Source organism: Micropterus dolomieu, linkage group LG18, assembly GCF_021292245.1.
Source record: "Micropterus dolomieu isolate WLL.071019.BEF.003 ecotype Adirondacks linkage group LG18, ASM2129224v1, whole genome shotgun sequence".
Taxonomy (NCBI): domain Eukaryota; kingdom Metazoa; phylum Chordata; class Actinopteri; order Centrarchiformes; family Centrarchidae; genus Micropterus; species Micropterus dolomieu.
The window spans coordinates 6,337,716-6,364,711 of record NC_060167.1 but is presented as its reverse complement, the minus strand read 5'-3'; the positions used below and the strand labels follow the sequence as shown (position 1 = coordinate 6,364,711).

Here is a 26,996-nt window from a genome sequence, read left to right as displayed (position 1 = left end):
GTGCTCTTAGGAACCTTAAGTGCAGCAGAAATTGTTTTGTAACCTTGGCCAGATCTGTGCCTTGCCACAATTCTGTCTCTGAGCTCTTCAGGCAGTTCCTTTGACCTCATGATTCTCATTTGCTCTGACATGCACTGTGAGCTGTAAGGTCTTATATAGACAGGTGTGTGGCTTTCCTAATCAAGTCCAATCAGTATAATCAAACACAGCTGGACTCAAATGAAGGTGTAGAACCATCTCAAGGATGATCAGAAGAAATTGACAGCACCTGAGTTAAATATGAGTGTCACGGCAAAGGGTCTGAATACTTATGACCATGTGATATTTCAGTATTTCTTTTTTAATAATTTTGCAAAAATTTCTACATTTCTGTTTTTTTCTGTCAAGATGGGGTGCTGAGTGTACATTACTGAGAAATAAAATGAACTTATTTGATTTTTGGAAAATGGCTGCAATGAAACAAAGAGGGAAAAATTTAAAGGGGTCTGAATACTTTCCGTACCCACTGTATGTTAAGATTTAAGACTTCTACCCAGTTTAAGCCGCTTCTACTTCCATCGTGTCTTTTTATGGTATTATGGGAAAGGTACCAAAATTTCAACCAGGCTCCTTTTATTTGTAAAATTAGTTTTGTTTAAATTCAAAATAGTTTATAATAAAATTAGTTAAAATTTGTGAATACAGTTTCCATACAAAGTGTAATTTTTTAAGAGTGAGTATATTAAAGTTCAGACACAGCTAAATAATGACAGACCAGCCACCCAACATAAAATTAGACATTTTATTATTCTTTCTTTTGATATTTTCTTATGTTCTTCTCAAAAAGAAGTATATTGTTACAGTTTTGTTTCATAGAAAATAAAAAGAACAAAACAACGACAACAACAACAAAGTTTATACATTTTATTTTCCCTTTCATAATTTATGTTTTGTCTTTTCTCCCATGTTTCGGAAGAGTAATATTGTCATAGAAAAATACTATACATAAATAGAACTTTACACAATTTGAAAAAACAAAAACAAAACACAATATCAACGCATACATTATTAATGGCCCAATCCGGAATCGCTATATGCTTTGATGCCACAACACATTTTTTGAAATTATTTCATGTTAAAATAAAGTCAGAAAAACATTTTGTAGCCCTGCATGAAGCACAAATTTTTTTGGAAAAGGTTTGAGAGGCAAATATTGGAGACACTTTTATGACCAACAGATCATAAGAGACACTGAAATTTGTTAGTTTGGAAATTATAAAACAACTTATTTTATCCATTTTAGAGTCACAGCTACAGTTGGCAGGAGGTCTAGTGAAGAAGCTTGTATTCATGTCTACAGTAATGGCGATTAATACAGTTAATTTTAGTTTTCTAGCCTGTACTCACTAAAAAGCTAGTTAACTGCAACCTAGGCAATGGGCTAATATTTATATAACCTAATCAATTGTTACCTATAGTTTTCTTTGCGTAAGAAATTTAGTTAAAAAGATACGGTATTTATCATTTAGTAAACAAGCAAAATCTAATCAAATTATCAGACCCAGTTAAATGGGCCATGTCTGAATTTTAAATATTATGTAATGTTGTGTACTGCCACGTTGCACAATCAGCTTCTACAACTAGATATTAGTTGAGAACCTCCGATATGGCTACTGCAGGGCAAAAAGTGAAAGCCACCTTTTATTTTGAAACAATTCCAACAAAAAGGTGTGATTTGTATAAGACTTAAAACAACTGTCGTACATTGCACAACAATCTATGCAGAAGAAACTCCAACACATGCTCCATCCCCAGCAGGAACGTGTCATAGAAACATACAGAATGGCCTGCTGCCAAAGCTGTCATTAAAATAAAAGAAGAAATGCAACTCATTGCATGTTTTCCCTACTGCTCAAGGGATTTGAGCTTGCATCCTCTTGATAACTGGGTTATTTTTCAGCTTTTACTTAAGATGAACCATAATAACAATGAATTTATGAGTCTGTTTGAAGGAGGAAGGCCTTACTGCAGCTGATGAAGTAATACATGTCAGATTATACAATAGCTTGTCAAAATAACAGCATAGTGTAATAAAATACAGTATACTGTCATGAAAACTTTAGACTGACATTGTAACATTTATCTCCCCAAAATTCAAGACATTAGTATCTTACTTTGCAATCTTAATTTGAAATGATTGCAACATCACTAATACATTGTCACAATAATTGAATGATTGTAATAATGTAACACATTTACTGTAAATGTGTAATTTGTTACATTTAATTAATGATATAATTGAAAGGAATTCTTACAAACTAAATTCAACTGTAGGACTTCTGTTACGGTTCCGGATTGGGCTTTTAACTGACCTTTGACCCAGAAATGCATAGGGAGTATGGATGACCACACATACGTACATACATACATACATACATAAAAAAACAGAACAATTTGGAAGGCTTTTCTCAGCATTTTGTCTTCTTTTTTTGCTGCTTTACAAAATGTTTTTTTGGCCACTTGACGTATAAAAAAACCACGACATGTTTGCTCTGTTGTACATGAAAATACTTACAGTGCATGGTATTCAACAGTGTGCTTCTTTTTTTGTATAAGTGCTTGGAGATAAGTAAATGTCCCTTTTTTATTATTTATGAAAAAGTTGTCTTTCTCCGGGTTGCTCACAAACCAAACAGTTTATACTGTTTTTAGTCTCATCACGTTTTTGTAAAGGAGAGTAAATGGCCCGCAGCCCTGGAAAAACATCACCACTGTACAATGAAATGTACACCACCTACTTCTCTGACACACACACACACACACACACTGACCATCCATACATACATGTAAACACACGTGTATAGTACATACAGAAACCTTGACACACAAGAGGCACACATACCAATACACTCAGCCTCATGCACATAGGCTCCCTCATTCATACACAAACACACATACATGAGTGTTCTCAAAGGGGGCAGCTGATTCTAACTGTATTATGTAACAATGTGAGGAAAGAGGGAGAGACATGCAATGTTAAAAACAGAGAGAACAGAGGTTGATTGTTCCTGGGTTTTTTTCAACCTTTTTAGAGGACAAAGGATATTCCCTGTCCTCTCTTTCACAGACTCATTCTCCCATTATTCCTATTCTGTGTTATATGTATTGTCATATGTCTCACACATTTTGTAGACACACTGTATTAATAGTTCTCTCTATTGTGCTTACATACATCTTTACACACAGTAGGCTAACACAAAAAAATATTACGTTCTCACCCGTATACACTCTGTCACTGTCTCACACACACAGCCAAGTGCTGTAGGAGGGGAGTGACGGCTAGTCTCATTTCTGTTAATCCACAGATAATTGGGACAAAGACAGTTTTGGCAGAAATATCATGAAAACAGAAGGTGAAGTAAGTGTAAGAAAACTCTGCTGTTACCAAACAGACCAAGAAGATGAGGTGAGGAGAGTAAAAAAAAAGTCATTAATTTGTAGCTTCAGATTACTTCAAGTTTGTCATTGTACAATATCACACATGCCAGAGTTGCAAAGTGGGTGGAGCTATTTCAGGCGCATCGATAGTTGGAGCACTTCTACAACTCTGAGCCAAAGATTTATAGTTGTATTAGAAAATGTGTTTTTAAAAAAATAAAGTCGAACTGGTGCTTTTTGGTACGAAACTATGGGCTGATATTTGTGCCAGTAGATTATGAATTTGAATTGCTCCACTTGAATAATTGCATAAAAAAAAAACAGAATTTGGCATAGCATAATTTGAATTTGTATTGTTTAACTTAAATAACTGTATTGGAAAACCTCAATCTAAATAGCATATTTTGAAATTGAATTTATTAGTTTGAAACTGAATGTAATGAAATTGAATTCAGTTGCAACTGAAACTGTATTTAAGCCTCACTTTAAATTTTAAATTTTGCTTTCAGTTCTCTTAATTCAGATTCGCTTCTATCATTTCAGTTTCAATCCACAAGATTCATTTTCAAGGTCAAAGACACTTCAAGGTCCTTCAGGACTTCTTTTATCAGTGGAGTGGCCCTCTGCTTGCTGTTGGAAAGAATGCAGGCTTGATCTGGTACTCGATTGCTCTTTCTGAAGGACCTTGAAGTGTCTTTGACCATGAAACTGAATCTTGTGGATTGAAATTGACACACTGACACACATCAGCCTATACAAAACATTCAATCACAAATTAAAATTCTACTTATTTACTATAATGCTGTGTTTTGTTCTCAACAGCCCTGACGTAGGGTCGCTACAGGTCTGTGCATGTAATTAGCACTTCCAACTGGATCAGTCTCCACAGCAATAGCAGCCAGTGCTCATGGGCATTAAGAGCTGTCCACAATGCCAGACTGACGGACTAAAGGGTTAAGCAGTTTTTGTCAAATCGAGTGGGTTATATCATATATATGCGCCTTTTGAGATACACCCACAAAGGTAGATATATACAGACACACATGTACATGCACATCATAAACAATAGTTGCAGGAATACAACACAGCCAAACACACAGATGTAAACATAATGATACACGTGCACAAGCTGTACTATTTCATGTCCTTATGTTATCTGTGCATAATGGCCCTGTTCTATAAGGTGTTTGTATGAGACTTGCTCCTCGTCAGAACAGTTTGGCACTTATGCATCGTGATAAATTCAGTATCTGTTTGCAGATGGTGCCGTTAAATTTGTTCATGATGTTTGTGCCACAAAAGGGTCAGTCTTCCTCACAAAGCCAAACATCAGTAAAATTTTAATGTTCATGGCTGATCTATACTGTATTTGAAGGTGCTATATTTTAAACATCAGGTGCCAAAATAACTGTCGTAGCTTGTTATTATTGTGGTCGTGATGATTAATAATATCTATTCTAAAACAGTGGAGCTGATAATGGTTGAAGTTTTTATTATTTTTTTATTAAGACAGCATTACCTGTGAACCCTGTTGCTTAGTATAGCAAAGAGGATGTTACTTACTTTTAACTTTGCTTGTTGTTCACACTGGTGTGCTAAATGTTGATTTAGGTTGAGCTAGTCACCTATTTAGTCTATTCTAATGTACACCCAATACAAATCATGCTTACAGTAGTTATGTGGTGTGTAGCCTCAAATTATTTAAGCACAAGGAGAGTAAAGCATTGTATTTAAAATGCATACATAGTAGCTACTGCTCTTTGACTTTGTAGGCCATCAGTGAGCTGAGGGGCGACGAACCCAGGACACTCTCTACTATGTTGGTGTAGTAACAGATTGGGCAATGTAGATGAGCAACTCTCCTGGCAGTTGGCAAAAACAAACAGAAAAGGCTCAACAATCTCTCAAACTGGTGTATGAAAATGTTCTTCTATTGGCAACAGTTTCCTCCGGGGCACCTCCACATGCTCAGCTGCCCAACTGTGTTGCAACAAAAGTTGACTTTGTTAATAAATTCCATTGAAGATGTAATTCTTCAGGAGAGGAAAGCGACTTTCTTTCTCTTCCCTTCGATGACTGGATTGAACAAAAACAGTTTGGCAGTTGTGATGACATCATTGTATTGACCTTGTAATAGATTTTTTTTATAATATCACTGTGTTGACCTTATGATGTGCAGAGGTATCCAATATAGAAGTCTGCCTTCATGCGACAGCTGGATTAAAAAAAAAAACGGAAGTTGACTTTTCTAGAAAGTTAGTCTGGAATTGAATCTTAGCCTTTCTTAATACTAATGAAATCTGCAAACTGAGCAAGGCAGTTTCTCTCATCAATACAGTTTCATTTAAAATTTCCTAAAATCACTTTCACAATATTGTGAAATAAGGCAGATCGCTCTGGTACCATCAGTTGTATACACCTCTATAAACCTGTGGTCTGGCATAAAAAAAAGCTGAAATTACCTAAGCTTTGTATTAGTTTTTTTAAGTAAAAACAAGATTTAAGGAGTCGATCAGTTAACATGGCTGGTTATATTGCCAAGCAAGTGGTTGTTTTATGTTGAAGCAATACCGAGGACTCTGAGCCAGCTCTCAGGAGTGTGTCTCACTCTTTTTCTGCACTATGCTTCCATGGAGAAATTTACTGTATAACAGCAGTTCGACCCAGCATTAATGGGAGAGGGCGACTGTGAGCATGCAAGTTTGAGTCCCCGTGTTTAAATAGAATTACTTCAAGCCAGTGGAGTTTGTGTGTTTGGGCCTGTTCCAGTAGATATAACTTTACACTTCATCACCAGGTATAGTATGTCCCCTGCCTGAGTGTGGCAGAGTGAATGCATGTGTGTGTATGTCTAGAGATTCATTTTTCGTGTGTGTGTGTGTGTGTGTGTGTGTGTGTGTGTTACAGGTCTAGCGGATGATCTAAAGTGTTGTTATTGTCCTCTGTGTCGTCATTGGCCAGTGGGTTGCGGCTGATGACCAGCTCCAGTCTGTCTCCAGCCTCTGTGATCAGCGGCACTGCCAGGCAGCAGTCGAAGTCCCTCGTCCTCACATGGTTTACCTGAACAAAGACGGAGAGATTCAGACAATGGCTGCTATGGTAAATAGTACTACTGTTGGTTCATTAGCTAGCTAACAAAGACTGAGGTCTAACTATTGCTTAAGGTTAAAGGATAATTCCTGATTACAACTTGGGTCTTATTTTTGTCATTCACTCTTTCCTATAATAATAATATTGTACTAAGCGAATTAATTGCAATTGAGAACATGGGGATACTGTTAAAAAAGGTCAAATCAATTAAAACAAGCAGTCAGGTGATCAGACAGCTTGAATCAAATGCTCAGGTTAGAATTATTTCGAAAGAAAAAAAACAAAGGCAATTGGTAAAATTGTTATCCAAGCTGTTGTGTCTGGAGTATCAGAAGGACTTTCAAACACCAAATCCCTGTGTTTTTTAAATACAAGGCCGCACACCCAAACACAAAAAAGCAGTCTAGTATATGATATCCGTGATATCTGTGCATCCGTGTGACGAATGCACAGACCTGTTATTGGGGAAAACTAAACAACCACCACAATGGCTCAACACAGAAGGGCCAACTCCTCAGGTCAAGACTGAGCAATTTATCTAGACTTGAAGAATAACAAACACTCTTTCAAGGACAGCAATGTCCATATTTTGGATACGGAGGACAGATGGTTTGAAAGAGGTGTGAGAGAAGCCATATATACCAAAGTAGAGAAACCATCTCTCGGTCGAGGAGGTGGTCTGTAACCACCAATTATCCCCTTCCCATGAAATTTAACAAACACTTACATTTGGCCTCATGACAATGCCAGCGATGGTCGTTCACGCTTGACCTCCGCTGACTAAAGACCACAACGACTGTCGTTACAACAGCAAGGAGCACTAACGAACCAAATGGTATCATCACCTTGATTAACAACCCCACAGAGGTTAAATACCTGGGATTCCCTGTCAGTCAGTTAAAACTGAAGAAGTCGCTTGACAGGTTTGAGGTGGAGGATGAGAGGTGAAACATCTTCATGACCTGGATGACTGAAAATCCTCACAGACAACTGATAGAAATGATGGTTGACTGGAACTACGAAAAAAAGACCCAAGACATAATAAACCATAATTATACTTTAACCTTACATGACTCCTCTCAGGCTAGTGCTGATAACATGCTTAACATTGCAGTCTGTAAGAAGTAATGTGACGAAGCTGTGTTTACGCTGCGGTATTTCACATGGAAATCAAACAATCAGTACATGGCTTAAATGGTGAATTTTAATTTGGTGGTGTTTAAATCCACATTACATGAACCATGTAGTAACTATTAAGGGTGCTTTGATTAATCAGCAACCGATTGCTATTGGAGCTAAATAGTTTGATCTATAAAGGCCGATCAGATGACTCAGTGCTGCCCAGGTATATTACTTGCCGGCGACCCATTCTAGTATTTTGGAGAGAGAGAGACTTGTATTACATTATAAGACGCGTAAAGAAACACATCAGTGCCGATGTCATTCGGTACCATATTGGTTTTGAATGCTTTGGTTGGCTACATCATTAACAATAAGCCTCCTCCACGTGCAGCTCACCTGCTGCTGTGAAAAAAATCCAAAACATGAGTTAAGTTTTTTGGGGCGACTTTATAAAACATACTGCAGACAACGTCAACAGAGCAGACAAATACAGGGAGAGAAAAACACAGAGGCAGGGAGAAGCGAGCAAGTATGTGTGCAGTAAGAGACAGGTGCAGTTGTGAGAGAACTTAAGGGAAAAACAAGGTGAGCAGATTAAAGTAGTTTGTGAAAACACAATAAGGTGGAGAACTAAGTGGAATTAAATGGTGAAATAAGGAATAACCTACTACTAATTATCCAAGGAATGTTAAAATCAATAGCAACTGGACTTGGTTGAAGATACTTGAAGACGTTTCATCCCTCATCCGAGAGACTTCTTCAGTTCTGACTGACTGGCGGGGAAACTCAGCTATTTAACCTCTGTAGGTTCTTTGACAAGATGATCAATACTGCTGGTTCGTTAGTGCTCCTGGTTGTTGTAACGGCAGTTGTTATGGTCGTTGGAGCAACCCAAGGCAAGTCTGAACGACCATTGTTGACCTATTCACCTGAGGTCAAAAGTGAACGTTTGTTTAGTTTCCTGGTATGTGATGAAAGAACAGTATTGTAAGTCGGGGATATGGGGTGTTGGCAGGCCACCTCTCCTGTTAAGTCACGGCGTCTCAATCCGGGTGTAAATGGCTTCGTTGACACCTCTTTAAAACCTCTCTCTCTAAAATGGGCACCTGGCGGTCCTCAAATGAGTGTCCTTTATCCTTCAGATGTAGGTAGAGTCTAGCCCTGAGGAGTTGGCCCTTCTGTGCTGAGCCATGAGTTTGTGTAGTAGTTGTTTAGCAACATTGTAAGGGCTGCTGATACCTTCAGCCTGAGCTCTTCCGCTTCTCTTAAGTTGTTTTTCCTTATGGCCGATTCTGTTGCTGTGATGAGGTCCACTATAGGTAGATGCTGTGGTATGATGGGAAACTTTGTTTCCCTACCAGTCAGTCAGAACTGAAGAAGTCTCCCAGATGAGGGACGAAACATCTTCAAGTATCTTCAACCAAGTCCAGTAGCTATTAATTTTAACTTTCCTTGGATAACTAGGACCTGTATGACTGAGAACCTTCACACACAACCTACTACCCTGCCACAGTTATATTGTCATTCTATGGAAAACATTGTATAGCTATTAAGCTCTAAGCTGTTCTCAATAACCAAGCATAGGCTGCTGTGAATGTTTTTAATATTGTGTCTCAGAGAGAGAGAGAGACATTTTCAGTACTTTGTAAATCTCTTTATTTTCATACTTCATAAACAATGTTGTTAAGAACTAAAAACAATGTTAAACAATAAATAGAAGGTTTCAGGTAGTGGTTGATACTTCTTCTGTGCCAAAAATCCTGATTGGAAAATAACAGTAATTGTAGGCCTTTTTATACAAAGTATTCTAATTTCAGGGGGGCATATTTATATTATATTTAGAAATGTCAGATCCACAGATCAACACAATCATGGTATCTTTCCTGTTATTGCTCAGCCAGGCCTTTTACTGTAGCCATCTTTAGCCTATCAAAAACACACCACTGTTATTTGGGACTATGTATAAAAGGGCTTCGGGTTCTACACGGTTGTCAAGATGTAGATGTTAACACCCTCAAACGTTAAACAGACTTCCTTATCATTACCTGCAGGATCCTGTCGTAGGGTCTGAGCCCAGCTCGGTCAGCTGGACCATCAGGTCTGATCATGTTGACATAAACTCCTTTCTCCAAGAAGCCGTCTGACACACTGAAGCCAAAGTCGTCAATCTCTGGGTCCTTTACCACTGTTACCTATAGACAACAAGGATGTGATGTTGGCGAAACTGAAGCTTCATATTTCAACTCAATTTAGTTTAATCTGAGTTTAAACATGAACGGAAAGCAGTGGCTGGCTGTTTGTTTATTTTTTTGTTTTTTTTAACCTTAATCCTTTACTCCTATGTCAAACATGTTTGGTCAGCACAGGTTATCTTGAGGGTCTCTAACACACCAGGGTGAACACAAAGTTATTACTAACCAACAGGTGTCACATCAAATGATCTAATGTTCTGTTTAAAAGTTGCCCTTGGAAAAGACTATAAAGACAACAGCTGATCACCAGCATGAAAGGAAATGATCGGTCAGTAGTCCTAATCCAAAAGACACAAAATAATTAGCCAACCACTCCCTATGTCATCGTGAATCTTATTAAACAGTCTCATCATATTCTCAGAGTACGTCTGACAAAAGTTGCATCTGGGAGTGTAGAGTTTTACTTTAGCATTGCCTGCCATTGGTCTCACTTGTGGAAGAAGTTAAAATAAAGACAGACAGCTCTTTCTCACAGATTTATGCTGAACTGCCTAAAATGGCTTCTGGTGCACCGCAAAAGATACACGCTATGATCGGCCACAGACACCAAATGTTGGCATGGTGTGTCAGGGCCCATGAAATGGAGTTTGGACATTAAGCCAGCTGTTTGGGACATTAAACCAATTTCGGAGATATAGCAAGCATTATGATTGTACATTTTTTAAAGAACACTGACAGAAAAATCCACCTTTTTTCTTGATATTTAGCCAAAATGGATAATGGGGTTTCTGTATTGTTCTTTTAGGCTGACAGAGCATACAGGGAATGGTATTTAATTGATTTAAAAGCATTAAAGTCTTGTGTTACCACTGTGGTTCTACTGTATAGGATATACTGTACAATGTTCACCCATGCTTTACTGATGCACGATTAAATCTAGGATAAATGATTCACAGGCCACTCCGCAACCACTGTTATGCACAGTTTCATTGCAGGATAAATGCAAGATGGAGGTTTTTACAGTTGTTAATCAACAGTTCTTTTCTGGCCTGCATTAACAAAACTGAAAAAAGGCAACACTGTATGACAAATGAATATTGTATGATATTTTAATGAGACACCAGTTAGAGGCTGTAAATTGGCTGATGGCCAATGAACCCATCAGATTTTAATGTAATTTCTCCCTGTGGATAACGTAATGGATAATGTATTTCTTATTCTGGCCTTGGGCTGAACAAGACTGAACGGATCTTTGTATGAAGTCATTATTGTAAATCCACAGGAGGGTGAAGACATGTAGCCACTAGCATAACAGTTGCCTGGGAGGCAACTGGATGCCATGTCTCATGTCTGTACATTAAGTATGGAACAAGCGCCAGTTGGTGATCAAAGTGGCTGAGCATAAAGACTGGAAGCAGGGTTGAACAGCTAGCCTGGCTCTGTCCAAAGGTGAAAAATATGCCTACTGTTATAGTATAGATACTGTTACAGCACGTAGCTCCTCCTTAATTCACACATTGATGCCATCTTAAAAATTCTGTTGGTGTACATATTAAAAAAACTAGATACAATGTGTTACTTAGTCAATTTTCGAGGGGCTGGTATGCATGGACAGAGCATGGCTGGCTCCACGGCTGATGCATGAATGGAATCAATCTTCTTTTCTAACCCTCAACAAGAAAGCAAATAAGCATATTTCCCAAAAATGAGGACCTATTCTTTGAAGCCGGTGTAAGGTCGAACACAAAACATTAAGTCACTTTTCTTTTCAACTTTACATTTGTTCTTAGTGTTCACCCTACACTCATGCCCACACTTTAAGCAATCCTATCAACATTTAGTCTAAGTCCTTAACCAGGGCAGAAGCCACATCATGGCAGAGTCATCAGACAGAGGTTTGAACTCACTTTGTGCAGCTCCAAAGGCGTTGGGGACAGAATTCCCTGCATCTCCTCTTTGATTCGACGAGACTCCCACGTCCTCTCTGACACTCTCAATGACGCCTTGGGTTTGGGCTCGTGGTGCATGAGAGGAGATTGGTTATCTTGGTGGATGTGGGCCCCCTGGTGTAGGTGGGCCTCATGGTTGAAATGAATCTCCTGGTGCAGGTGGGCGTCTGGGTGGGATGAAAGGGTTGGTTTTTAAATAAGATTAATGCGTTATTTCAAAAAGCATGTAGTGAACAGCACTGCAACGTGCATGTACATAAAACTTTATTTAAATTATTTTCGCACCCCCCGATTTTTTTCTTTTGTCAATCCTATATTATGAGCTTGGGGAGACAGCCACCCTTGGATCTGTCACATTTGCCTTTGAATTACCTTGGTGGAGTTGGGCCTCTTCATGCAGGTGAGCCTCCTCGTGCAGATGGGCACCCTGGTGGAGGTGTGTACCTTGGTGGAGCGGGTTTCCCTGGTGCAGGAGAGAATTTCTCCGCAGTGGGCTCATTCTGCTGTGGCTCAGTATGGGCTCAGCTGGAGGCTTGTTGCCACCATCTACACCCAGACTGATGGCTGTTCCTGTCATGATGGATGCCTGCACAAACCAGCACACACACACCTTCAGCTATTTCTACCACTACTATGTTAACAGTAGGTAATTGTAGGCCTATAGTTATAAATCTGTAACAGGTATATATTGATCTTTCTGGCTGTGAAGGCTGAGTTTAGGTGTAAAAAAAAAAAAAAGCCTATTTGTGAGCAATACTGATGGTAAAAAGCCAGTGTAGCCAACATCAAGGTCTTATACTGTTTGGCTTTACCACTGTTAATTACTGTTAATTGTTCACGGTTTTGACACTGTGATATGACAATTGTGTACATAAAGCTGGATATAGAGTTGTTGTGCATCAAGGGGTTATGCAGCAGCTACAGATTTATATTATTTTCCTGTCTTTATTCAAGAGCGTGGTTTTTCAATTTGAGAGAATAAATTATTGAGTTCACGTTCAGATCCCCCAACCAATCGAATGTCAGGGGTAGTGTTGACCAATGAAATGATCCCTGCCTCAGTGCAGGCGTGTTCGCTTGACTTCTTATAGCGTCCCGCACGGGGGACTGAATACTTAAAATAATTAAGTCTTGCTCTCAAATTGAAAGTCCACATTCTTAAACAAAGATAGGAAAATAATCCCTATTTACATAGATGTATGAGAAAATGCATTACTCTATATGAAACAGTAAATGAAAGAATGCAAACACAGTTTCTGTGGGAATAGAAAGGATGATATGGCCTGAATACGTACGATAGATCCATCTAATGTTGCAGGGGTGATACCAATGACTGAAGTTCGATGTTGAATTATAAATTAAAATCTAGGGCAGGGCTGGAATTAACCCCTATCTTAAGGAAGCCTGCGAATATCAATGGGTACGGCTTGAATCCATTTTTGATGCTATTGCTAATTTGTTTGTGGTAACTTTGATGTTCAACCATTTTGTCGAAGGATGCTAACGCTAATGACTGCAGTTTAAATTAGAGGTGGATGCTAACATGCTAACTGACCTCTATCTCTCTGAGTAGTTCTGATTGGCCGCAGGTCTCCAGATCCTCAAGCGCCTGACACCAGAAACTGTCCTCTGGATCCAACAAAATACCATCCGGTTGTTGGCCAATAAATCTGTCACACAAAACCACAAATTATATTAAATGAAGCTGCTTTGGAAACAAGTTATCCCACCCGGTTGCAGTGTCACTGATTACTAGAAAAAAAATCATATTGTAAGACACCAAAGAAGACAGACATACATGCTTGGAACACTTTTTGGGCTGTTTCTTGATGTGTTTATTGTGTAAATGTTACTTTTTCTTTAGAACATGAAACTTTTTATTACCTTACAACAGTAACTTGACCAAGCAAGAGTCATCATAATGTGAACACGTGTAATGTGGAAGAGTCTGCACATCAAGGCAGAAATTCCTACATGTATTAGCATAGAGGCAGCATCATCAACAAAAGCGATGTCAGCAGTGTCAGTACAGGACAAGGCCATTCGCTCTGGTTAAATCCAACATGAGTAATCTTTTAACACTGAATGTCCTTGACTGACAAGATTAATTCACTTTCACTGTGCAGTCAAATTTTTTTTCTTGCCATCGTTCCTCTATCTTTCCACCCCCGTTAGTGTTATATAACCTCAGTGAATGTTGCTGTCTTCACAAGGCTTAACCTCCTGACTCATCACTATACACACAGACACACAGATATTCATGACTAAACGTCCACACTGAAATTTCTATTTCACCACAAGCCCTTTTGGTGAAACTGGCACAGGCAACCAGAGAATCAAATTCAACCTTCTGTTTTAAAGCTAACATGCTTGTATGAAACAGAAAACGTAATTATAATGATATACTGAATATATCTCTCTCTCTCTCTCTCTCTCTCTCTCTCTCTCTCTCTCTCTCTCTCTCTCTCTCTATATATATAGATAGATAGATAGATAGAGATAGAGAGAGAGAGAGAGAGAGATAGATAGATAGATAGATAGATAGATAGATAGAGAGAGAGAGATATATATATAGATAGATAGAGAGAGAGAGATATATATATAGATAGATATATATATAGATATAGATGGATAGATAGAGGCAGGAGGCAAACACCATCTCCACATTTAAGAGTAGGCTTAAGACTTTCCTCTTTAATTCAGCTTATAGTTTGGGCTGGCTCAGGTGAGTCCTGAACCATCCCTAAGTTAAGTTGCTATAGGCCTCTTTCCTCCTCTCTCTCCATCTGTATGCAACTGAGGAGTCTTGATCTGTGTTTATGGGTTGCCTGGTGCTACAATTGTTTTAACTAGTCCTGTTGTTATTATTATATATACTTTAATCATACACCATAATATATACCAACAAAAAAAACTAAATTCAATCCTACCCAGGTTTGTCCCAGTCATCCTCACTGAAGCCTCCATCACTAAAAGGGTAGTTCTTCCGGCGTCCAGGTGGAGGTGTGGTACTGCGCTGCTGCTTGGCACTACGCCACTCATGGGGGTGGAGGGCGATGCCAGCTGCCTGGTGGCTGTATGTACCTGCAGGAGGAGAGAAGGAACTTGACAAAGTGCTCATTTACAGATTGTTGCATTTGGGATATGGCCATCGCAGTGAATGGCCATGCTGGCCTTTCACCATCTATGTGTGTTAAATCAAAGCTTACCCTGGCTGCCATAGCCAGCATCCATCCCTGAGCCATCCCATGACTCCATGGCAGAGTCGACACTGGGTATGGTTGTGGAGTAAAGCTCTGACAGCTTATTGGTCTGTTGGCTGTCCGTCAGATCATCCTCCTCAGGGTCACTGAGCTCATTCTCTGTTGTGTCCTCTGCCTCTGCTGCCTTCCTCTCCTCCAAATCTTGGAGAGAAAACGTTGCAAAAAACTTTACAAATTTATATACAGATTACAGTCAGGTAGGAAAAGTCTTATTGGAAAGGGTCATAAAGAAAATTACAGGTTCAAGAAAATGTCCTGTGTTCCGGTAACGTAAGACACAGAGAATACAGAATAAAAAAAAATGAATAAATAAAATTGTGTTTAATCAAAACCATATTGATTAAGACAGATGGTTAGATTTGTGATGCAAATGCAAAGTAGTCATTAACAGTTTTCATACTTACTGTCGAGCTGTTTTTTAATCTTGAGGGTGACTGTCTCTCCAGCCATCTGCAGCAGGTGGATTGCTTCACTCAGGGGCTTGCCTTTTAAACTGACACTGTTGATAGCCAGGATCCGGTCACCTATGTGAATTGCCCCTGTCCTGGAAACACATTAAAATATATATACACACACACACACACGATAATGTACAATTCAGTTCACAGTTTATATCTATAAAGGGACACAATGGCATCAATACTATCATTCTATTCAGAAAATTTGGTGTTGTTTATGCAGACAAATTCAGTTTTTTGTAATTTGTGTAAACTGACCCTTTGAAAAAGCCTGATTTTCTTAAAAACATTTTCCAACATTGAATCAAGACCATAGTATATCGTTAACCATATTGTATTTCCTTCAAAACACATCTGCAAGTGCAAATTAGCTGTAAACAAATCTAGTTTGTAGGACACAGTATTGGCATTAGGCTTCAGCACCGCAGTGAGGTCACCTCAGTGCTGTTACTGTTTACAGATCAGATTTGGGAATTAATTTAAAATTTTACTGTTTAAAAACAATGTATGTAAACAACCACATGATTAGGCAAGGGTCACAACAAGGTGACTCTGGAATGAATAGCTCCGGCTCCTTTTCATTGCTCTATCACTGGCCACTATAATAAATCTGGAGTAAAAAGTCCTTTATCTTGTAGCCTACTTTGATACAGATATTATTTACACATACACTCATGGACCCACATATCACATGTACACGCTTGAAAAATATTTACTTAAGTGAGAAAGGTTTTCTTGACTTTGTATCTTCAGTTTCTATTTACCTGAGCTGGTTTAACAAAATCAAAGGACTCAAGTGGCTCAAAGTTAAAACTGGGTCAGTCTGAAAATTTTCCACAAGCCACACAGATCTAGTGATGTTGATATCATCTGTATTCTTGCACTTTCTTCTGTATCACACTGAGCCAAGTTTATTTATAGGGTGCTTTTAGTCAACAGATCTGAAGCAAAGTGCTTTATCGGCAACAGTTTAGGACAGGAAATAGAACAATTACATCACAAACTCCAAGAAACGGGGTCAAAGAGTGTGTGTATATAGAGGTGTGCCAGTAAGCTGCCTCTATGGGTGTGTTTTCGTGGAATAACACGTGAGTCGGTTATTAAAGGTGAAGGTTTACTGTGAAATACTTCTTGTGTGGTGGACTGGATATAACCTCGATTCACCAGTACATAAATATGACTCAGGAAAACCATTATGTCATCTTCTGTTCAGTCTCATTGAGAAACATGATGCGGCGGAGAGACGGTATAGCAGCTGGTGTCCACAGCCATATCTCATCTATCATCACTCCGTGTCACATGGCACCTGCAGCACATACTGCTGGTGGGGATTCCTTCTATTTATTGCCCAATGCGTCTTCTATTCTTTCTCCTAATAAGGTTTTTACACCACCGATAGGGAGGACTAAATAAGGCAACATAAGTTGGTTCCTTCTTGGTCTCAGTTGGGTTTAAGTCTGCATGTGTTTCCTTGATAGCACAAACTCCTGAAAGATTTTATCTATATTTTAAATCTTGGTATTGATCTTGAGCACACAAGATAATAAATACTCTATTCCAGACAAAGCTTTGTTTTAAATGGAATTGACAATTTAACTTTTATGTTTCTAACTCAGCAAGTATTCTCAAGGAATGAAAAAGACAAATGGTCATGACCCTGGATCTACAGTCATGACCTTTGCCACCAAAGCTATGGACTATGTGACTCACACCTATGCACATACATGTTTAGTCTATCATTTAGGAGTCTTATCCCGCATTTGGTCATATTTAGGATTTGATGTTTCCAGACTCCTCTCAGGTGTGTATGCCAGAGTGACTATTGCTTTTTTAACAGTTGATGCAAGCACTGGCATGAGGCAGACAGACTTTTTAAAACAGATTTGGTGTCTACGATGAATTGCAGAAAAATGTCTTTGAACTGATCAATACAAACAAAGACAAGGTATTTTTTTTCCAGAGATGTGACTAGATCCACCCATCACCTAATGAGACACAGTGAAACATGATATTGTGAGAAAGGTGGGACTACAGCCGACACAAATTTCCACAAACCAAAAAAGATGAACTGAGGGCTTTTAGGAATCTCACTTGTCGACTGGTAAATTCACGGTATTTTCTGCCAGCAGAAGTGGTTGATTGGCAAGGTGAGCTCATCTGCCCCACAAACAACAAAGTGTACACCCACATGATATCTCTTGTAACACCACAGTGGAGCTGCAGGTGAGCTGTTTCATGTTGTGTAGGATGTTGTTCAGGCTCAAACGCTCACTGAATAGAGGCTTATGCTAGTTCATCACTACTGATGGTGCACAAAGAGAGGCACACTTTTAAAAGGCACATTTGGTGATTTCAAATGGCCAGGACATGTTTATCATCCACAGATGCTGAACGTTTTATTGGAACTCTACTTTTTAATGTAATACAAATAAAATACCCCATGAAAATGATGTCAAAATATATCAAAGATTTTGTGTAATTTACCAATTATTGCTGTTTAAGCTGCCCTGTAATGTTTAACAGAAGCATGTGTTTTCTTGTAAACAAATAAAAAAAACATTCAGTGTTTCTCACCAAAATGCATTGTGTTCATCACACTTTGTTTACATCCATGTTTAATAGCTTGCAGCATTTTTCTTACTCAACTTTGTTGCCCATTTTAATGTTTCTTTGTGCAAACAGAGTGCAAAATGTGTGAAACGTGTTTTGCATCACCCCTGAACACTGAATGTTGGGTTAAAGTTAAAATTTTTTTATTTTTTATGCAGCTGTTAAAAACAACAACAACAACAACATCTAAACAGTTTATATAGCACATTTAGTAGCCTTAGTTTTGGTTTAGTCTTTTTAATTTTATTTTGTACTGTTTGAAGCAAAATCTTAAAATATGCGAAAACAGAACCATCCAAAAATCTCCAGCTGCCTTTCCTAATGCTTCAACTGGTAACTAGATTTGACGTTGTGTGAGCATGTTGTGTGAGCGTGTGGGGTGTGTGTGTGTGTGTGTGTGTGTGTGTGAGAGCATATACCTCTCAGCCAGGCCTCTCTTGGTTAGGCCGGATATAGTGATGGGGTCAAAAGGCTCCTCGGTGCCTGAGATTGTGATACCCAGAGGGCCTCCATACCGCTTCAGCTCCACTGTGTAGATGATGCTGCCTGACGTCTCCTGCTCATCTGATACACACACACACACACGCATGCACGTGTTATTCTAATGTTTCAATTTCAAGGAGTAAATGATACTGCCTGACGTAAGTCGTTCACCTGACACCACACACACACACACACACACACACACACACTCTAACTAAAACACTATGTGATACTGCATCACATCACCTGTTCATTTGAAATGCACACACACACACACACACACACACACACACATATATTTCATTCCAGAAGTAGGTCAAACTCCCCAAGAAAACACTGGCGAGGAAGACGCAGTTTCCATGGTAACTAAGGAGAAGACTGCCATGTCATCATGTAGCATGTAACACATAATCTCCGCATATCACCTCCTGTGTGTGTCTCTCGGTGTGATTATTCCCTCTGAGTCATAATCTATCATGATTATGCAATCCCTCCCTGTGTTTTTATGTGTTTATTTTACATTCCATCAAATCACACAGTGGAACTGGGTGACATTTCATTGCAACAACTTCAACAACAATGTGCTCATTTAATAAACTAGTCAAATCACACAAATTTAAGATGGTGGCTGTAAAATCTGTAACAAGTGGCACAAGGGTCTTTAGCTGGATTGAGGCTTTAAATGTTGTTCATAGCACATTAGACTACTACATCAACAGGATTATCTTTTCCTAAACATTTTCTCACTATACCCCAAATATTTCTTTGTTCTTTATGCAAGTTGTTGTTTCATTGTGGATGTAATTGTTCACTTTTCCAAGAGTTTCTGTTTCCCCCACTGTGATCAATAAAGATGCATTTTACAGTATTTTAGATCACCATTTTAAAGCTGCAGCAGGAGACCATTAGTTGTGGACAACAGCGCCACCTGGTGGTCAAACACAGTTAGTGCTTCTCCTTATACTGATGCTGATTTCAATGATCATTTAATCAAATAAAACAATTCTAAAAATTTGTTTCAACCAGAAACACATTTGTGCAGTGCAATGATCTCTCCCTCACATTATGGTTATCATGTTTAATGATCCACCTAAGACAGACTCAACTTCATCTTATGCATGCACACATACTGTATACCTGAGTTGTCTTCATCTTTGCGTATCTTTAGTTTGACCAGCTCCTCACACTGCTGCAGGATCTGCTCTGCATCATCTCTGGAACAATTCTCCAGTCTGATGTTGTCGATGGCCAACAGCTTATCACCAGGCTCCAGTGTTCCTGTTCTGAAAGAGAGTAAGGTGGAACCATGTACAATCAGTTCTGTCTTGGTTGTAATACAGCATCCTTTGTCTGAATTCTGCCAAACTGTACTTGCCGAACCTACGCTGTACTTAAAGCTAGGGAAGGCAATGTTGGAGAAAAAGCAAGAGACATCTAGATTTTTAAAATATCCACCATCCTCTCAGGCCTCACTCCAAAGCCACTCCCCCAAAACACATTTTCAAGCGCAATGACGCCACAGGCAGAATGACAGGCAGGTAGGCTTATTACAATCCTGCAACAGCTAGATAGCAGGTGTTTTTATATTTTTTTGTCAGAGCATTTTATTTAATAATTGCTGTCGGGATGTAAAGAGAATTTCAACAAATCTAACAAAAAAATGCTTTGGAAATAAACTAGCCCACCCTAGCTTTAACAGAGTGGAACCTAAGATGAAGATCTTTTCTGAGGCTGCACTTGTAATTAACAAGTATACTGAGAAAACATTAGTACATATATAGTGAATTGTTATGATATTTTCTTAACTACAGAGTTGGACTTCAGGTACATTAGAAGACAGAGATTAATTGAGGCATGAGGAAAAAACCTACAGAAGAATTTAATAGAATATACTCTGTAAGATACCTGTGGGCCATGCTGCCTTTCTTGATGTCCGAAATGATGAGGGGCTCTCCTAGCTTTTTGCTGGCTGTGGAGGGAAATCATATCACACAATGAAGGAACAACAACAACAACATGAAAAAGTAAGTATATATAACATTGCTGTCAAATTGTTACTCATACTACTACTACAATTATTACTACTACTAATAATACTACTAATAACAACAACAACAACAATAATAAAAACAAACAAAAAATAACATAATTATAACAGTCACATGACATTTTTAACAATGTATAGCGCAACATAAATAATGTCAGTAACAATAACATTTATTACATTATCAAGTTTTATTAGTTTTGAGATAATGGAAAGTAGGAGGTAAAATCTAATGATTTTTTTAAAATACTAACTTAAAACCATTTAGTTGCAACCTTCACAAGTCAAATACTCCTTAACAGACACCAAGACTGAGGAAGGCTGAACATATCTTGATAGCAACTGACAAAGAAATCATCATTTCTCATTTTAAATCTCTTTTATACTTTTATCGGGAGAAAAACAGTTCAGGTTGGCTGGTAACTTTGGGTCAAATCAATATTTTTTGGCTGTGTCCTTCTCAATTTCAGCTGTGAAACCTCTTCAGAAGATGGCGCCATTACACCATTCTCTGCCTCAGAGACTGCCACAGTACAGCTTCTATTCATATGGTAGCATTATGAAGTAAAACTGAAAACTCTCAGGTGTCAGACACTGATCAAACCTTATTCACAAATGTCATTTTCATTTTGATGTATACAAAAACTATACATAGGCCCCTGATGTATGGAGAGTGTTCTCTACATGGGGTATTTATACATTTATATACATTTTTTGAAGATGACTTTTTTCTTCTAAAATTAAACATATGAAGCTCAGTGTAAGTTCAACCAGGAAGACTATCTTTATGTTTTATTAATTCACAACTCTCTCACACACATTCTATCTGTCTTCCTATATCAGGGGACTATGGGCACTCACTCTTTAGTTAAACCAACCAGATCAGCCAATCATGTAGTCACAATCAAATTTCAAATATGTTCTCCTCTCTGCTGCTGTCAGCTGTCATTTCAGTGCGAAATCGTTGCAGCCCTGCTCCACCCCGTTAACCTCCAGTTCATCATGTTCAGGCACAGGTCGAGCTCATCAAAAGTCCACTCCTCATCACATCCAGATCTTAAGCATCCTCTTCATAAAATCACCACCACGACAAGTGTCTAGACTCCATTGAGGTGGGGTTTTTTATAATCTACCACTTAAAGCTTCATCACCCCCTTTAAATACCACAATTGGGTCTGATCTATTCATTGTGCACATGTCAATAAATGATTTGTTCACTCAGATGAAGTCCTCCTTTATTGGCTTTATTGAAAGCCTTTATTTAGCAAAGGGAGAGGTTACCCCATTCCTGAGCAGCCTCTAGTTTCACATTCCTATAGTTTAAAACATTTGTGCTTTACTGAAATTAAATAGAAACACTTTCATATTATCTCAGCCAGTCTAAGAATTCTGTTGAACAAAGTGCTTCTCAATCTTTGTAATACTGTCCTTACGGTCCTTACTCCAAATATTTTAAAGTATGCCAAGTTCAGCAGTCAACCTGCCACTGAGCTTATCCAACTTCAAAAAATACAGTTTATACTGGGACACTAAAATATACAAGCATTCCAGTCTAAAAATAGTTAAAAATTGAATGTAGGTAATTCTGACTGAAGTCAGAGTGATCATGCTCTGGACAGCAACGCTAAAGCTTTACAGTGATGTATGTGATTAATGACTTTATCAGTCATCACGGTAAAGTCCTTTACTGGAAGAACAATTCCACAGCATTACATTGTTCTTCTCATTGATAAAAACATTGATAACAGCCTCCACTGTTCTGGGAAGACTTTCCATAAGATTTTAGAACCTGGTTGCAGGGATTTTCTCCAGTTTAGCTGTGTTAGCAAGGTTTGGCAATAAGGCCTGGCTTGTGGTGGGGTTGAAGTCAAGGCCCAGGTTGTTCAGGACCGTCAAAGTTCTGCAACACCAAAGTGGTGGTTTGGTATTTCTTCAGGGACCTGGCTTTGTGCACCTGGCCTGGAGTCTTTTATATTGTCATGTAAAAAAAAACAGAACAAGACCTTCCCCAAATAAAGCCATAAAGTTGGAAGAACAGTACTCTCTAGATTAAAAGTATCATTGAATGCTGTAGCATTAGGATTTACCTTAATTGTAACTAAGTGACGAAGACCAACCCATGACAAACTGGCTGTCGACACACATTGTAGTATAATGCCAGTGGCTTGTGGGCTATAGTGTCATCAGAGTGAAACACAGACTGTGAGTCTGTAGCCTGGAATCTATAACATTTTATAAACATTGTTGACGTTTTCCTGCAGGCTACAGTTACCCTGAGAAATGCATGTGTGGTTGTGTGTGTGTTTTTGAAGAAGCGCAGGGTGGTCTTGTGACATTTAAACATTCTGCCAGCAGTCTGTAAAAACAAAACAAAGATCATAATGTTTGGTGTGTGTGTGGTCCTACCACTGATGGTGAGCCCCAGCTCCACTCCTCTTTTCTTCGGCAGTTTCACATGGAAAGTACCACTACTAGGCACCACTGACTCTGTGATACAAGCACACAGACACGCGCAGTATTAAACACATGCAGAGAAGCCATTAATATAAAAAAACAACAAATAATTCTTTTCAACCCGCTTAACATTTGTAATTACAAGACATTTAGCTCTTGCGCTTATCTCTTCTGAATTGCTCTTCTCCGGGGCAAACAGTGACTTCAAATCCTTACTGTTGGCATGCATGAGTCATAATACTAATTCCACCAGTAAAACAACTCTACATCCAGGCATAAACATGACGACAAGCTGTGAGCAGGGCAACCACTCAACCACCACTCACTAAATGATGCAACATTATGAAAGGCAACATCAAAAACAGTGGAAAAACATGATTTGCTACTGCAGAGAGCTACACAAAAATCTCCCATAATTTTATCACAAAGGAAAAGTTTTGATTTAAATAATTTAGTTCACAAAACAAACTATCACAGGTAAAGACAAAACATAGGGATTTGTATTGATTTAATCAAAATTTGAATGATAACATCACAGTCAGTGTTTGTTTCAGTAAACAGTCCCAAAGTTCTCAGTAATTTACAGTAAATTATATCTTAGCAGCATATCATGTTGTATTGAAGAGATAAAATCACATTAAAATGTCCCTTAATCAAAAAAAGTATCAATTTGTATGTTGAAGTGTACCCACGACAGAGATTTTTTCTAATCCCTTGGTGTAAAATAGCTTAATTTAAAAGATGAATGCACATTGTTTTCTTAACTTCATACTCAATTGTGAAGTTAATTGTTTTAGCAATTTATTTTGTAGTGCACATGCCTCATTCTGCCGTCACATTTTCTCTTAGAAAAATCATCCAAAAGTTAGAAGTAAAGTAAAAGTAATCAAAAACAACAGACTGCTCCTTCCTACAGATGCCACCCATTAAATACATGAAATAATAACAAACCCCAGATTCACTTCAAAACAAATAAACAACACATATCAGTTTCAAGGATTGATTAAAGCTTCATGTGTGAATATATTACAGAATGCAATTTGAAGTGACTTTTCTTCAACATATAAATCAGAAGTCAGGACAGTATCACACAGCTTTGTACTTGTAGGGTTTCAGTGTAGTTGTTACATTTCCATGGGGTTACAAGCATGTAGATGGGGCCATGCTCTGCAGTGAAAAGCTCTAATTATTCTGTCCACCCCTGCCTGTACTGAAACAAAAGCTCCCAACAGCTGTGTTTGACCAGTTCATCCCGTCTTTGCAAATCGTGCTAAAAGCTTGCTAATAAAGAATGTACAGCACTTAACAGATCTCTGCTCTCTTTCATTATATTATAAATGTTTTAAACCCTCATAGGGATAGAGCAAAGAAGTGCAAAACCCCCAAAACAACAGGTGTTGTAAAAACACAATGTACAAATGTTTTTTAAGAGCTATAATAAAGTCACACAGTCATAATAGAAAGCAGTAGACCAGCTCATTATAGTAGAAATCGAGTGATAATACATCATGGTGTATTGATACAAGAGACAGAAATCTGAGAATGTGGTAAACCTTTTGTTAACTTCACAAACCTGCTACGTCGAATTCTATTTCCAATGTGACTTTATTGGTCAATGCCGCATCTCGGAGAAGCTGATTAGCCTCCTCTAGCGTGCCATCTTCTGTGGGGATTCCATTGATTGACAGGAGGCGGTCTCCAACCTGCAGCAGGCCACACCTACAACAGCAGTTACCATGGTGATGTCAGAAAAATTAGATATTTACCCTCTAAATAAGTTCCCATGCAGCTCCCATGTTGTTTTACCTATGCAGCAGCATGTTTTTTCCCACAAACACCATCTTTTCAACTTTTTAGTTAGTAACCTTTGTTGTCTAAAAAATGTCTGTGCTGGTTAACCAGCAGGGCTCTTGGGCTTGTGGAAAATGTTTCTCACATTAGCCTTGTAAAAGTTAAAAATTTTCATTGAGGCCTTCACTATTTTCACTATGGCTTTCTATAGGCAGGTTAGAGGTTTTGTTAAAACAACATCGTTTCTGGTCTGTGATCAGTTTTGGGTATTACAATTTAAAGTAATCTAAGCTCTTTAAAACACCTTAGTCTTAGAGGTAAAACTAGTACTGTTAAGGTTTGTGAAGCCATTAACAGAGTGGTTTAAGAAGGACCCCTCTCCAGTTATTTCAGTCTGAACAACCCATACAGATTCCTCAAATTAGAGGGAGACGAAGATTTCTAAAAACATCATGACACTAACATCAGCTTCTTTCTCAAGTGTGTACATAAAATATCTCCTGAAATAAAACATGATGGTGTAGCTATTTTCTGTGCCTATTTAGATATGATTACCCCCAGGGTTAAAATGCTCCCAAAGGGAAAAGAAACACTCAACCACATAGGTGTACTAATCGTCAGCAGCCCCCTACCTAAGATGTATTTTCCTTTAATTAATTTTAACGTAGACAGATGATACCAGAAGATGCTGTGTTACATATCATATTATTTTTAACTACTGTAGCTTGCAATGCTGCTGTTTGGATAATAAATATTTCTGTTTCCAAAACATCCACCATTTAGAAATGCCCAAACCTGGCTCCTCACTACACAAATCAGTGCTGGAATGAAAGTAAAGCACATTAGCACTGACTATTAAAGGAAATAGCTTTCCTTGGCAAAATAGAGGGCAGGAGTCATTCTGCCTTTTGAGATATTGGCCTGTGAATTCAAGTAAATTTTGAAGCAAAGCCCCTCATGTGTTATTTGGAAATTTTACTGCATTTCAAGTCGCTCCAGCTACACTAGGCGCTACTTGTCTCAAACCCATAACCCCTCTGCTGCTAACTTACCTGCATAAACAAGCTTAGAATCACCAGACAGACAAAGAACAGTATATTGTCCTTGCAATGACTTCAGAAAGATTATAGCATGGTGGAATCTATGCTACACCTACCCTCTGCACTGTTCCCTGCACCCACTGAGAGCCCTCAGTGCTATAATGAATAATGGGAACAAGTGAACAATGTGCTTCTAACTGCAGCAGCTTTTCTTTTCGTATGGCTCAAGGGTCAAATATCATGGCCGTGGTTTAGAATTCGTACACTGAACTGAAATAACAGCCATATTATTAAATGCTACAAAATTATTACAGTAGTTCTGATCTGAATTCTGACTGGAGAAAATTTAGATGAAGTGATTTGTCTCACTTAAACTAGGCTTTATGCAGTTACTGCCCTTTGAATTTGCAGGGCAGTCTGAATGTGACACACACACACGCACACACACAGTTGATATATCCTCTATTAAGCCAGGAGTGGGTGACCTGTATTAATACACAGTCAGACATCTTCATTATGATCTACTGAGGATTAAACGGCCTGCCAAGACTATCGTCCCTGTCTCACTGTCACCTCTATTTCCCATTTTTTCTTACAAGTAAATATCTCTCTCTACTTCTTTCCTTTCTTGGTCTAATTTGTCTTCCATTCTTTCATTATGTACAGTTTGAAGAATAAACTTTTAAAGTCCCTCTCCCTCCCAACTGTTGTACTAGTTCATCTTATCCTCTACTCTTAATTTCTTTTATTCTGTCCTTCACTCATCTGTGTCTTACAAAGTATTTACACTAGATATGGCTCTTGGTTTGTCTTGCATCATCAGAACTGCAAGTCTGAGTTTCCGCATCTGTGTTGTAGTGCTGGCAGTTTTACAGTAAAAGTGGAAGGCAATTATGCCGTTATGCCTCCTGGTGGTTTTTGGTATACACAGCAACTATTGGCAGTTAGAATTAGAATGCAAATGATCAGTGGCTCACTGCTGGTTTAGTAATATTACACTACACCATATTCATTGTGGGGCAAATGGGCCAAATGAAAACAGCAACGAGTGCAGTATAATTAACTTGTTTTGAATAAAACATT

The 26,996-nt window shown here is 38.5% G+C and overlaps 1 protein-coding gene and 1 long non-coding RNA gene across 2 annotated transcripts in view; one reads left to right on the top strand and one right to left on the bottom strand.

The window, feature by feature from the left end:
* The window catches only part of LOC123986994, a 23,502-nt gene extending 11,490 nt beyond the window's left edge, over window positions 1-12,012 (top strand). The window contains exons 2-3 of the long non-coding RNA XR_006829033.1: window positions 6,325-6,516; window positions 9,681-12,012. This is a non-coding gene — a long non-coding RNA (uncharacterized LOC123986994). The remainder of the gene's footprint in view (window positions 1-6,324; window positions 6,517-9,680) is intronic.
* Window positions 6,319-26,996, bottom strand: part of grip2b (glutamate receptor interacting protein 2b) — a 338,124-nt gene continuing 317,446 nt past the window's right edge. The window contains exons 13-25 of the mRNA XM_046075485.1: window positions 24,656-24,801; window positions 23,035-23,115; window positions 20,490-20,553; window positions 19,722-19,867; window positions 18,521-18,665; window positions 15,438-15,577; window positions 14,980-15,174; window positions 14,701-14,854; window positions 13,326-13,440; window positions 12,143-12,356; window positions 11,729-11,937; window positions 9,675-9,821; window positions 6,319-6,477 (exon numbers count right to left, since the gene is read on the bottom strand). Coding sequence (XP_045931441.1) covers window positions 6,319-6,477; window positions 9,675-9,821; window positions 11,729-11,937; window positions 12,143-12,356; window positions 13,326-13,440; window positions 14,701-14,854; window positions 14,980-15,174; window positions 15,438-15,577; window positions 18,521-18,665; window positions 19,722-19,867; window positions 20,490-20,553; window positions 23,035-23,115; window positions 24,656-24,801 — 1,915 coding nt within the window. The remainder of the gene's footprint in view (window positions 6,478-9,674; window positions 9,822-11,728; window positions 11,938-12,142; window positions 12,357-13,325; window positions 13,441-14,700; window positions 14,855-14,979; window positions 15,175-15,437; window positions 15,578-18,520; window positions 18,666-19,721; window positions 19,868-20,489; window positions 20,554-23,034; window positions 23,116-24,655; window positions 24,802-26,996) is intronic.